Source organism: Talpa occidentalis, unplaced genomic scaffold (genome assembly GCF_014898055.3).
Source record: "Talpa occidentalis isolate TD23 unplaced genomic scaffold, MPIMG_talOcc4v2.1 talOcc4.15, whole genome shotgun sequence".
NCBI lineage: Eukaryota > Metazoa > Chordata > Mammalia > Eulipotyphla > Talpidae > Talpa > Talpa occidentalis.
Genome location: NW_023601543.1, coordinates 38998914 through 39013180, shown reverse-complemented (window position 1 = coordinate 39013180; position 14267 = coordinate 38998914). Strand labels below are relative to the sequence as shown.

Here is a 14267-nt window from a genome sequence, read left to right as displayed (position 1 = left end):
TTAAAGTTTTTTCCTACAAAGTGGTCAATATGAAGAAGAGGAATATGATACCTGAATCTTTCCATGGTTCTCCACAGAAAGCATGAAGTCTTCCTGGAAAGCATTCAAGTGATAGTAGTAGTGACAAAAGCACCTCAGTATAATATGATAGTTCATAAAAATCAACTACTTTTCCTGAGTACTTAAAAAGTATTTTACAGGAATTATTTCACTGAATCCAACACAACTCTGGGTTTATCTTCATTTAGACATTAAGGAGTATGCATGAGGAGGTATGAGGTGATTCTGGGATTCAGATGTCTGATTTCAGAGTCACACTGTCAATCACTATACTATATATTTCAAGTGAAATATATACATGTCAAGGAAGATAAAATACATGAATGGTATAGCATTTGCAAAAACCAAAGGACTTTTAAAATATAATTTTACCCCTATTCACTAAGCTATTCAGTTAATCAATATTCTCTAGACTATAATGTACAGATTCAAAGCAATCCTTATCAAAATTCCAGTGGACTTCTTCAAAGAAATAGAGCAAACATTCTTGAAATGTATATGGAACTACAAAAAGATCATGAATGGCCAAAGCAATTTGATTTGGACAATAAAGAAGCCAAAGAGGAGTATCACACTCCAGGAATTCAAACTAAATTACGAGGCCATAGTAACCAAAGCAGTACGGTGTTGACATAAAACAAGACACACAGACCAGTCAGGTAAAATTGAGGGCCCAAAAATAAACCCGCACTTATATGGACAGTTAATCTATGACAAAGGAGCCAAGAGTATGCAATGGAGAAAGCAAAGGCTCTTCAATAAATGGTATTGGGAAAAACAGTTATGTGCAGAAAAACGAAACTAGACCACTCTCTCATATATACACAAATATTAACTCAAAATGGATCACAGACTTGATTATAAGACCAGAATCCTTCTATTACACAGAAGAAAACACAACATTGGCTTCAGAGATGTCTTTGGGGACTGACTCCAACTGCACGGAAAATAAAAGCAAAAATAAACAAATGGAGCTACATAAAACTAAAAAGTTTATGCACAGCAATAGAAACTATCAGTAAAGCAAAAAGACACCCTACTAAATAGGGGAAAATATTTGCATACCATACATCCAACAACAGGCTAATATTCAAGATCTACAAAGAATTCACACAAGTGAAAGCGTACACAGAACCCAATCAAAAATGGGCCGAGTAGGAAAATAGACCCTTCTCCAAATAAGACATAGAAATGGGCTATAGACATATGGAAAAAACGCTCAATATTACTATCATTAGGAAAATGCAAATCAAAACCACAAGGAGATATCAACTCACTCCTGTGAGAATGGCCTATATCAAAACATCCAGAAACAACAAAAGTTGGGGAGGATGTGAAGAAAAAGGAACCCTCATACACTGTAGAGACTGGTCCAGTCCCTATAGAAAACAGTAGGGAGGTTTCTCAAAATATTAAATATAGATAGATGATTCAGTGATTCTGCTCATTGGCAGTTATCAAAAGAAGGGAAGAAACTGATTCTGCCTTCGAAGGGATATGTGTATTCCTAAGTTCATTGCAGCACTGTCTACAACAGCCAAGTTATGGAAACAACCTAAGTGCCCAAGGACAGAAGAATGGGTTAAGAAGATGTGGCACATATACATGATGGAATAATATTCAGCTATATGAAAAAAAAAAGATGAACTCCTGCCATTTGCCACAAGAATGAAATAAGCTAGAAAGAAAGACAAATACTGGATGATTTCATTCACATATGGACTATAAAGAACAAAACAAAGGAAATGATAAAATTAAGCCAAAACAAAGTTTAGAAATATGACTTCATAATAAAGGCTACTAAGTGGGGAATAGATTGGAAACAAAGAGGGGGAGCCCAATGGTATGCAATAAAGGAATATGGGTGCTTGGGGATAGGTAGGGTATGGTGATGCACACATGAAGAAGTGTGAACCTATTCTTCTAAATCATATACAATGCTATAAACCAATGTTACAAATAAAATATATTCTCTAGACTTTAAAACTTTTTGCTTCTGGCCACCCCTCCCCCAAAAAATGCTTATGTGTATATTTCTGTGCTTGTGTGTGTAGAGAGATGTGTACATGTGTGTATTTTACAGTGGTTATATACATTATGAAATGTTTCACAAAACAATACTCATCCTTACCACATGTATTCTGTTTCACCTCTTTCTTTTAAATGTTCGAATTGATCTCATGACCCACAAATATAGCACCATGCAATTAAAAACATTTTTTTGCTCTAAACCACAGGTGCATGGATATTCAGAAGTATAGGTATAAGAAGTATAGATACGCTGTGATGTTAGAACCATCTACAGACATCCTGAAAGAGTATCAAATGAGATACATATGTGGAAAATCATTTGCTAATGTTTGCATTAAACCAGTATTTGGTAGATATCAGTTCTCACTTCTGCAGCACTTCTATCCCTCAACATATAGGAAAGTCAAGCTTCTCCACCATCACCATCATAAGCGTTAAAATCAACAAGCTGACAGTCAAAGCTAACAACTACAATTGTGTTTCAATTCTCTACCAACATCAAGAAATAGAATTGTGCTACCTACATGACCTTTTCTGATCAAAGCAGCTTGTCATTTTCAAGAAAATGTTTTGAAAGAAAAATTTCAAAAGTAGAGTAAATACCAATTTGACTTCTTAAAAGAACTATACAGAATTTAGCCATTCCTCAGAAACTCAAGGTCATAATTACACACACAAAATGGTAAATTTTAGAGCTAGTAGATGGCCTACCTAAAAAGTCACCTAATTCAAATTTTTCATTTTACAGATTAACAAACTGATGTCCCAAGAAGTTACACAATTTGAGCAAAGTCATCCAGTAGGAAGGTCAAGTGATTCCTGTTATACTATGTTGCCACATATATTATTGTACTATACTGAGTACCATTTAGCAAGAAAGAATTTAGAAGCAGTATCCCTTGTAATTCGAGAGAGTGTGGATTATCATATGCCTCAACTATTTTGTGCTTTGCCTTGATTATTTTTTGCTCTGACTATTCTGATCCTCCAGTATGCAGAAGCAGGGAAAGTTGATAAGGAACCTCTCAGGGCAAAAGTCCTGGTATGAGGATCTACACATGTGCCCTGATATGAGGATCTATACAGGCTGAAAACAGCATGTGCAGAAACAGCAATAGGTGTGATGGTGAGAGCAGCATAAACACTGAGACTTTCCTTGACTTTCTCCCTCTTTCCCATCCTTGGCTGGGGCCAGCTGGTGACGTATCCCCCACACACTTGTGCATTCCCCATTTGCCTGCTTGCTTTTTTATTTTCTGTCTCATAAATAAAAACGAGACTGTACTTGAAGCTGTGCAACAGCTTTGTGGTGTAGTCCCTCTAGGCTTCTCATTGTTCTGGACATGGACTCTTGAGTAATCCTTTTTTTTTTAATTTTTAATTATATATATATTTTTATATCATTTTTCATTTTTGCACAATGTATGCATTTTCATCTTGGTTATAGTTGCCATACAATTCCCACGCTCCTTGTTTTGATCTTACTCTTTTTTTCCCCCATGTGTGTCTCTGGTTTATAGTTGCCCACTGCCATAATGTAATGAGGCAGTAATTTCCCCCATTTGTTATTTTTGTTATCTCATTTTCCCCATAGTATTAAGACTTTCAAATCAAAAGTGATCTAGGTTTTATCCTCTACAGGAAAAAATTTAGGCTAGCCAACTCCACAGTCCATCATATGGAAAGAACTACAAAATAAAATATATGTAGTATACTTTAGTAAGGAAGGGGATGCAGACCGAATCTCTAATTGGTCTTCAGAAAGCAAGGATGAAATAAAAAGCCCATATTGGCTTAGGACCAGATTTGGGGATATGACTGCTAGAAGACCCAAACAGTTCCTGAAATAGGCAATAAATTGAATAGGGCAGGTACTATGTTCTTTTTTTTTTTTTTTTTTTTTTTTTTTGGTGGGACCTCGCCGGCGGCCGGGGAACAAACCGGCGCTGCAGAGGCTGCGGGCTGCTCAACCCCTGCACCACCAGGGGAGGCCCAGGGACTATGTTCTTAATAAATATGGGATGAAATCCTGAAAAATGAGTTTGTTACTATACTAAATGATCCCAGACATTGTGCTATTTGGTGTAGGATACAAGTTAAGTGTTTGTATTCTCTATCCTACAAAGATATGAACTGTCACTTATATTTCTGACACACCCCAAACATCGCAGAAGTTGATAGCACTCCCTAGACCTTCAAATACGAAAATTATATTATGGTCTAAACATACTAGAATTATTTATAAAGTAAGAATGAGTACGTTCTAAGTGAGAGCCTGAAGGATTGCCCTAGATATGAAGCATGTCAACATTATCACATAATTCTTTAAAAGTCCGCCTTACATGCTCTTCTAATGATTGTTAACTCTGCTGCAGATTGCAGATTACACAAATCCAGAGAATTCACCTCCAGTGAGGTGTTATGTTATTGGGACTATCTTAAACCTGAAATCAATGATATTTCCCTACAACCCATGAAATTATCATCCAAATGTCATTTTAAATGGTAAATGTCTTAAAAAGACTACTGTGTACCCAAATAGAAGGACATTTTCAAAAAACTTATCACATATCCATTTTTGTTTTCTCCCTTGAGACTCCAGTTGGCCCTTCTCCCTTACTCCACTTCTATTTTTTTAATCCACTGTTCAAGTATTTTAACTTTTTCCTCTGCCTTTGGTGGTCAAAAGTTATTTTCTACATTTTGGAATCACATGCAAAACTTTTTTTGCCCAAAAGCTCTTCAAAATATGATCTAAGGAAAACCTTAATTATGAAAAATGAAAAAAGAATACAAATTAAATAAAAGGAATTTAAAATATTGTCCACAGATGATTTAAACTCTCTTGATGACATTTTAACTAGAACTTAATTTGCTAAAGGACAAACTGCATTTCATAGTCTATTTCTTCACATTTCTAAAATATGCATGATTAATGCTGCTTGTCAGTAAAGTTGAATCAATCATCTTTCCTCTGATATATTCAAATTAGTACACTTAGTAAAGCAAATATATTTTAAAAGCTACTTTCATCACTATCTTAAAAGATACGTATTACAAACACATTAAAAATAATTCCAATTAAGTAATGATTGGAGTTACCAGAATCATTTATTTGGAAATAACTCATCTAATTTTCCACTTTGACATATCTGAAAACAGCTTCATATCAGAGCAAAGTGGTCAAAATGTGTTCACCATGAAGCTACACGAAAAATTCAACTTTAAGATTAATGTCAAATACGTTCTTCCCATACTATGAGAAACAGCATTATACTCACTGAAAGAAGCCTAAAATAAAAAATTTTCCAAATACACGAGGCGGGTTTCTGATGCAATTTTCTGATCACTTACAGTATCTTCCTACTTTTATAATAACAAGCACCAACAGCATGGATGTATTCCGTATTACGAACTAAACCAGAAGGCAAAATAGATAAGAATTAACAGCATTTAATAAGAACCGGCAATCATCAGTTAAAGTTTGAAAGCGGAAAAGAAAAAAAAAATCAATGAATCCAAGAAAATAAAAATTTAACAACCGAAGTTCTTAGGTACCAACAAGAAAGTCAAGACTATACAACACAAGTATGGTATAAGAACTATTGTAAAATGAAATATTGTTGTTTTTAGGATAGACTGGAGAGATTAAATAGTCAGTTGACTCCTTCCAGTTCTTATCTAACATATGTAATTAGTAGCTACAGCCAGATTATCTGCAGTCATGCAGTTTTCAGGTAGGAAATAAATATGGTCTTGCTGTTCTGAAAACAATTACCCAGGTACAACTAGAATAAGAGAATTTTTCACTCGACAACACCCGTAATGTTATCTAGTTTACTCTCTCCATCTTCAAAAACAAGGAAACTGAAGCTTAAAGAGTTAAGTGCCTGGCCTTAACAATTCACACAGTTAATGGTCAAGCAAGGTCCACAACCAAGTTTTCCCAATTATAGTAGTGCCAGTTAAATGAGGATCAGAACCACTGCTTCTCTTCTGGGATGGAATGGACCTTTGGGAAATTACAAGCAGTGTGATCTTGAGTAAACTACAAGCTTTCTATGGCCCCTTTTCCTCTTCTGTAAACTCTATAACGGGGTTGCTGTGAGGATTACATGCGGTTTGTAAAGTGCTTAGCACCATGATTAGCAAATAAGTTTCAAAAGCGGGTAACTATTACTTTTACTTCTGCCTGAGAAAAATGTCTGTTCTTACTGTTTGAGAAGACAACCAAATGAATTCATTTGAAAAGACAACAAACTGAACGGACAGAGTCTCATTCACTAGTTTGTCTGGCCTACTGTTCTGCAGAAAGGAGAAAACCTCACTCAACCACCTATTTCACCCCTTTAAGAAAAACAAAACATTGTTGCACTGTTAAAAAAACAAAACACTGCTAAATGTCTTCTGCAACGTGCTCTACGTTTAACTTGTCAACTGGAAATTTCAGGCGGGTAGGGGAAAGCCCGGTTCCACCCAAAACATGGAGGGAAAAAGATGCAAAAATAAGGTGGAAATAAGGTCACACACCTGAACTGGAAATCACAGAAGCTTGTCCTCAGCTTCATATAGGATGGATAGGCGGGTGGGAGAAAAAAAAATGCTCTTGCTACACCATAAAGCAGGAGTAATGGCTACCTCAACAAAACAGTTCTCTACGTTTCTCAACGCAATAAAATAGAATCCGCTTCCTCGTCTAGTAAATTAACACGCACACGGCCAACAACTGAGCATCTTTCTTGCAAAACTGAGGATTAAGCTGTATCTGGGCTACACTGCACCCCAGGATATTTTATTTACATATATAATATAAATATATAATACATCAAAATACGTATTATATATACATAAGTTCTATGAAATGGCGAGACAACATGATGGAAAGTATCACCTTGAAATTTAAAAAGAGGGGATCATAACGTTATGCTAAAGGCGTCTCCACTGATAAAATCCTGACCTTCATTCCTTGAAACTGCAAACCCACCTTCCTCTAAAGAAATTACATGAATCGCCCGCAGCAACCAACCTCAGCAATCAGCATCGACCAGATCGACCCCTACTCAAATGGCGAAAAGAACCGCGGGTCCATGCCCGGTGAGCCCCTCCCAGGTGCTGCCAAGTCCCCCGCTGACTTCTGACTACCTCACTTCCTTCCCGTCCTCCCTTCCACGGTCGACCCCCAGTATTTCTCGCCAACTCTCATCACTGACAGAGAAGGTAGGAAAGAGACAGAATTTGTACACTTTGTCCAGGGAGTACCAGAGTCACACATACCCGTCCCTATTGCGATCACATCAAACTCCGATGGGAGATTATCCGCCATCTTGACAGGAAAACGTGTCATGTGACTATCGCTTGTGGAAGAGAACAAGTTAGGTTCAGCTTCGGCAGAAGGCGGAAGGGAAAACGGTGCATTCTGGGTATTGTAGTTCTTCGGTGGTAAGTTCCTGTATTCCGCTACAATATTACACTTGAAATACTTAGGCTAATACAAAAAGTTCGGCTCGCTTTCCAGGCTGTAGAAGAGATGTGGGCTTTATTCCTATGGTTAGAATGAAGGTGGGAACACCTGGGTACTCTTTGATAACGTTGAAGCTAAAATAATTTGCATACTTTGAGGGAGGAGTGAAATTGAAAGGGCTTTACACTGTGAACAAAGGAAACTTTCCCCCAGCGTGTTTGTACTTTCGTTATGGCCTCTGAGGTATATCTTTTCACGCCAATACTTTGTAACTATGTTCCGTAGCTTTTTCCTCTCTACATCTTCCCAGTGAAAACCCACAAAAAAACAAATCCCTCGCCCCAGTTTCACCAGAATCAACCCCTCAACGTGTCTGCATTTGTTCCAGTTAGTCCACACAGCAACCTTGACAATATATATTTGCAAAATTAGCCTTTCTTTTTTTTTTTATAAATTTTATTGTTATATTCCCCATACAATTGCAGCCCCCCATTCTGACCCCAATCCCTCCCTCCGCCCCCGCCCCCTAAAAGTGTCTCTGGTTCATAGTTTTTGTTGATTTTGATTTTCACTTTCTTATAGTTGTTCATTTTCCTGGTCCCTTATTTAAGTTTTCTAGATTCCTGCTATGAGTGAGACCCTCCGGTATTTTTCTTTTTCTTTTTGGCTTATTTCGCTGAGCATGATCCCTTCCAGCGCCATCCATGTTGCTGCAAATTGCATGTGTTTATCTTTTTTGAATGCTGAGTAATATTCCATGGTATATATGTACCACATCTTCTTGATCCAGTCATCTATTTTTGGGCATTTGGGTTGTTTCCAAACCTTAGCTATTGTAAAACAGTGCTGCTATAAACATAGGGGTGCAGGTGCTCTTTGGAATTGATGTTTCTGTGTCCTTTGGGTAAATACCTAGGAGTGGAATTGCTGGATCATATGGAAGCTCTATGTTTAGTAGGTCCAGAAATCTCCACACAGCTTTCCACAGTGGTTGGACCAGTTTGCACTCCCACCAACAGTGCAGAAGAGTTCCTTTTTCTCCACACCCTCGCCAACATTTGTTGTTGCTAGTTTTTTTAATATGTGCCATTCTCACTGGTGTGAGATGGTATCTCATGGTAGTTTTGATTTGCATTTCCCTGATGACAAGTGATGTTGAACATTTTTTCATATGCCTGTTGGCCATTTGCATTTCCTCTTCAGAGAAGTTTCTTTTTAGCTCTTCTGCCCATTTTTCACTGGATTATTTTCTTTGTTGTTGCTGAGTCTCATCAGCTCTTTGCAGATTTTTGTGATCAGTCCTTTATCATTAGTGTTGGGTGCAAAAATGTTCTCCCAGTTGGTGGGGTTTCTCTTTGTTTTTGTTATTGTCTCTTTTGCTGTGCAGAAGCTCTTTAATTTGATGTAGTCCCAGCTGTTTATCTTTGCCTTCACTATCACTGCTTTGGGTGATGTGTCTGTAAAGATGTCTTTGATGTGCAAATCACGTAGTGTTTCGCCTATATTTCCTTCTATATATTTTATGGTTTCAGGTCTTATGTCTAGTTCTTTAATCCATTTTGAGTTGATTTTTGTGTATGGTGTGAGGTAGTGGTCAAGCTTCATTCTTTTGCATGTAGCGACCCAGTTTTCCCAGCACCATTTATTGAACAAACTTTCTTTGCTCCAATGCATAGTCTTTGCTCCTTTGTCAAAGATTAGTTGACCATAAATCTGTGGGTTTATTTCTGGATTTCTATTCGATTCCATTGGTCTGTATGTCTGTTCTTGTTCCAATACCATGCAGTTTTGATGATTATGGCTTTGTAGTATAGTTTGAAGTCTGGGAGTGTGATGCCTCCATTCCTTCTTTTTTTTTTCAGGAGAGCTTTGGCTATTCGGGTTTTTTGTGATTCCATATGAATTTCATCAATAATTGTTCTATTTCTTTGAAGAATGACATTGAAATTTTGATTGGAATAGCATTGAATCGGTATATTGCTTTTGGAAGGATGGCCAAAATTAGCCTTTCTTTACTTTACAGGATGGGAAAAAGATGCAAACATAGTAGATGCTTGGTAAACACTTAATGATTCTGAATCTGGTTTTCTTTTTATTTTTAAAGATTTATTTATACAAGAAATGAGGTACAGACCAGAGGCGGCGGAGTGTGAGAGAACTCACCACAGACAGAGGGGGGAACAAAACAGGCGAACTCACCCAAGGCACTGCTGAGGGTGCACAGATTCCTATTGATGGAACTGTTGAGAGTGAAAAACTTTCCTACAAAGGACTAAATAGACCTGGAAATACACCTGACATTTACTAAGGTTTCTTTGACATAATACTGGAAATTTTTTTATGCATTCTGTCCTGAATCCACGAAGTTTTTGTTTTGTTTTGTTTTGTTTTGAGTAACCAGGATCTGCATCAAGGTTGCAATTTTTTTTCCAGCAAAGCTAACTTGTCACATTTTCTCTCCCCTTGATACCAACACAGCATACAAATAGTGGTAGTAATTTTTGCTACTTATTTCAGAGTCTGTTTTTGCATAACTTCCATAGGGATTTTGTCTGTTTTAACAAAAAATTGGACATAAGTTTGATTGTGTGGCTTTGTGTGGAGTTCTTCCAAAAAGTTAAAAAAGAGCTGAACCAAAAAGAGGAGAACCTGTTTGCCTTGTTTGTAGGGTTCCAGAGACCTCCAAAGAAGGTGAGGAAGCTTGCCTCCATTGGCAGGACTGGACAACCCGGCCAACGAAAATGCCCTGGAACCCTCGAGAAGAGGAAAGCCCAGGTGGAGTCTGATGAGACCAACTTTATACCTGAAGCATACATCAACTGGATGCCACCAGTACGCTCTGATCCTGTATGGAGTATTTCAACAAAGCCAGCTAAAAAATTGCTGTTAGTTATTTCTGCCCTGTGATTTTATGCAAAAATAGGAAAAATGGTTAAAAAGTAGATTTAGTTTGCAAACTTTTGCTATGCTGTTAAAGTTTGGGATCAAGGTTGAGAGAATTCGTTTTTGCATAAGTTGAACCATTTTAACATTCTTTCCCTGTGATTTTGATATATTTGCTGTCTTGTTTTAGCCAATGCTCCAAATTTTTTCTTTTGGCTTGGATAATGGACTATTTTTAAGTAATGAAACTCATACTGGACATTCATGGACAATGCTGCTGACTAATTGTTGCTTCTCTTACACACATTGTAACCCTGAAAAAAGACTGTCTCCTAAGATTACACCATGAGATCTGTGCCACCATAGATATGGTGGAATAAAAATTAAAAGGGGGGATTGCAACAGGGTGGTCCCCTGGAAAGGGGGAGGTTTCCTGCCCCACCCAAGGGAGGGTGGAGCTGAGCAGGAAGAGGAGAAGCTGCAGAAGAGACTGAGGAAGGAAGCAGGATGGAGCCAGGAGACATGGAGGAGGCGCGTGGAGCCTAGAGACACGTGAAGAAACTGCGCTTGTCTTTTGGTCGTGGACTGGGTGACACAGATGTGGGTGAGACCCGTGGAGAGGTGACCATGGCAGCTTTTATATTGATGTTGATTTTGCTCTTTTCCTTCCGGGCTTGTTTGGTTGTTTCTGACTCTTTTCTGTGGGTCCCCACTGGAAGATGCTTTAGACTTGTGGCAGGCTTTGGGGCCTTGCTCTCGGCCAATCCCATATGGATGGACTTTTACCCACGAGGGGACGGGTAACTTTGGGTGCTTCATTTAGAAACTAGACTCTTTGCCTTACCTGTATTGTTCCCTAGTTTTATTAAAGATCCTTCCCATTAAAGTCTCATATGTTTTGTGTTGATGCGGCGGATGGCAGAACCCATTTAGAATAGGCAGGTTTGCGGGGCTTGGGCTGCCCCTTTCCCTGCCCTATAACAAGGGGAGCAGCAGGCGAGACAGAAGAAGTCTGCCCCGCCATGTTGGTTTCTCCCTGGAGCCGGGAATAGAAACCGCGATGCAGAGGCTGCGAACAGCTTCGCACCGCGGTGCTCAACCTGCTGTGCCACCGTGGAGGCCCTGAATCTGGTTTTCTATATGTTTAAAAGAAGAGTTTGTGTAAGATTCTCTTAATGAGAACCACAGAAATGATCAAGGTAAATAAATGGTCTTTATATTAAAATGATTGTTATCTGATGAAGGGATTTAGGTTGCCTGTGTGTAGGGTAAGATAAAAAATTATCAGGCTTTTCTGCCCTCTCGCCATTGTGATTGATGATGGAGCCCTGCAGTCCTGAATACATGCCTGATGGCGGGCACCTGGAGTAGGGTGTGGACATGCAAAGTGGGTACACCTGGGCTGAGAGACTAGGCTTATAAGGGCAGCGTCAAGGAGATGCCAGAAGACGCAGAGAGAACCACCAGCAGAGAGTCAGAGACCACCAGAGAATTCCAGAGAGCCCAGACAGCATGAAGACTTGCTGGGTGCTGGGAGGTCCGCCAGCTTCACGGTCCCCCAGCACACCTGCCTGCTGTGTACATGGTAAATCCCAATAAAAGCCTGAAAAGCCACCGAGGGCTCCAGGACTCCTCCCTTACCCCGTCTGCTTGGGTCATAGAGAACCTGCCCTGTGTCATTCCCGCCCCTTACACTGTGCCAAGCAGATAACTTAGCTTTCCTAAGTATGCAAGGTCTGCCACCTCCCATGCCCCCATTATTTAAAATGCTTTGTGTCTGACAATAAAGCAAACAGGAGAGAGATGGTGCTTAGGAGTGAAGCGAGTACGTTTTTGATCCCGGAAATTCATTGTGTTATCTTACAAGAGTTTCCAAATAATTGAGCTAAGGGTGCAGTAGTAGACCTCTTACACCACTTCTCTGGTTTCCCAGTGGCACTGTTCTTCCTTCAGTATGGAATAATCATCCCATTCTCTAACATTTATCCCCAAAATTCAGCTCAGCTTCCACCACTTCCTCCTTTCATCTCCTCCCTGTATTGGGTTGAATTTCCCTATGTAATCCTACCAGTTTGTCATAACTTGCCACGTTACACTGAAATTACTTGCATTTATGTTGATTCTCTACAGTTTACATATCCTCAAACTCGCTCATGACAGTGCACATCCATATATAGAAGGCCTAAATTATAAGCCTCTTTTTGACAGGGATTGTGCCTTATTCATGTTTTTATCCCCTGCATTTAACCTAAGCCAGATGCAAAGTAGGAACCATTGTTTACTGAGCTGAGCTTTGTCCTGACTCCCCTAATAGATGGCAAGCAGTATGGAGATAGGGACTCAGTTTTCTTCACCTTTATATCTGCTCACAACTATCAAGCATTTGTATTTTGAAGATAACCAATACATGCTTGTTATTTTGCTAAAGTTCCATGAAAACTCTTTGTAATTGTATTTTGCTGGTGGTTTTGCATTTCTGTTGCAGTTTTTCATAATCATTAACAACTTAGTACATGTTTCATTAACTTAATGTGGGGTAAATGTCAGGCTTTTCTGCCCTCCCATCATTAGGATTGATGATGGAACCCTGCAGTCCTGAATGCATGCCTGATGGCGGGCACCTGGAGTAGGGTGTGGGCATACGTAGGTGGGATACACCTGGGCTAAGACTAGACATATAAGGGCGGTGTCAGGGGGACGCCAGCAGAGTGAAAGAGACACTGGAAGAGAACCAGCAGAGAAGCAGAGGCCATGAGAGAATGCCAGAGAGCCCAGAAGGAGTGAAGATTTGCCAGAGGCTAGGAGGCCTGTCAGCCTCCCAGCCTACTGGCACCCCTGCCTGCTGTGTACCTGGTAAACTCAGCTGTAGTGGCACGAATGGTACAGTGCAGGATCTCTATGATCTGAGCAGACGGGGTAAAGGAGGAGAGTCCTAGAGCCCTCAGTGGCTTTTCAGACTTTTATTGGGACTTACCAGGTACACGGCAGGCAGGGGTAGGGGCCGGGAGGCTGGCAGGCCTCCCATTCCCCAGCAAGTCTTCACTGTCTGGGCTCTCCGGCGCTCTCTGGTTCTCTCTGCTGCTCTCATGGTTTTGCTTCTCTGCTCTTCTCATGGTTCTGCTGGTGTCCCTGTGACACCACCCTTATTAGCCCACTCTCTCAGCCCAGGTGTATCCCATCTACATATGCCCACACCCTATTCCAGGTGCCCGCCATCAAGCATGTATTCAGGACCGCAAGGATCCATCATCAATCCTAATGGCAGGAGGGCAGAAAAGCCTGATATTTTTTTACCTTATCCTACATCAGCAAAAGCCTGAAAAAGTGCCAAGGGCTCCAGGACGACTCCTTCACCTGTCTGCTTAGGTCATAGAAAATCTGCTCTGTGCTCTTCCTGCTGCTACTTATTTTATGAATTATCTTGTCATATTAAACAATTCTCTGGTGATGTGGCCCTCTGATGAGTATTTTCTGTAAAAGAGATTCCTCTTGGAAGTATAATACATTGTACAGTAAATCACTGCCACTGGTATAAAAAAGCTCTGAATATCATTAGAGGTGAAATAGATCTTATCTGTGAGACTTTCAATATCACTAGTGGAAATGAAAATTAATAGATTTTTTCCCTAGGATTAACACAGAAAGCTTACCAAAATCTTTGAGAATTCATATAGATGGATGGAGAGAAAGATATAAATACATATATATCCATATTAAATGCCTATTTCAAACTTTCTCTGGATTCAAAAAATTTCTAACAAATGCAGTTACATTGTGAAGACAACTCATTAATTCATTCAGTTTTACTTCAAATATTTATTGAGTAGCTGTA

At 39.4% G+C, this 14267-nt stretch overlaps 1 protein-coding gene across 1 annotated transcript in view; it reads right to left on the bottom strand.

Moving 5' to 3' along the window:
* The window catches only part of CHM (CHM Rab escort protein), a 162225-nt gene extending 154798 nt beyond the window's left edge, over nt 1-7427 (bottom strand). The window contains exon 1 of the mRNA XM_037511626.2: nt 7366-7427. Within this exon, the coding sequence (XP_037367523.1) occupies nt 7366-7414 (49 nt within the window). The 5' untranslated portion in view covers nt 7415-7427. The remainder of the gene's footprint in view (nt 1-7365) is intronic.
* Between the last annotated feature and the right edge of the window lie 6840 nt (nt 7428-14267).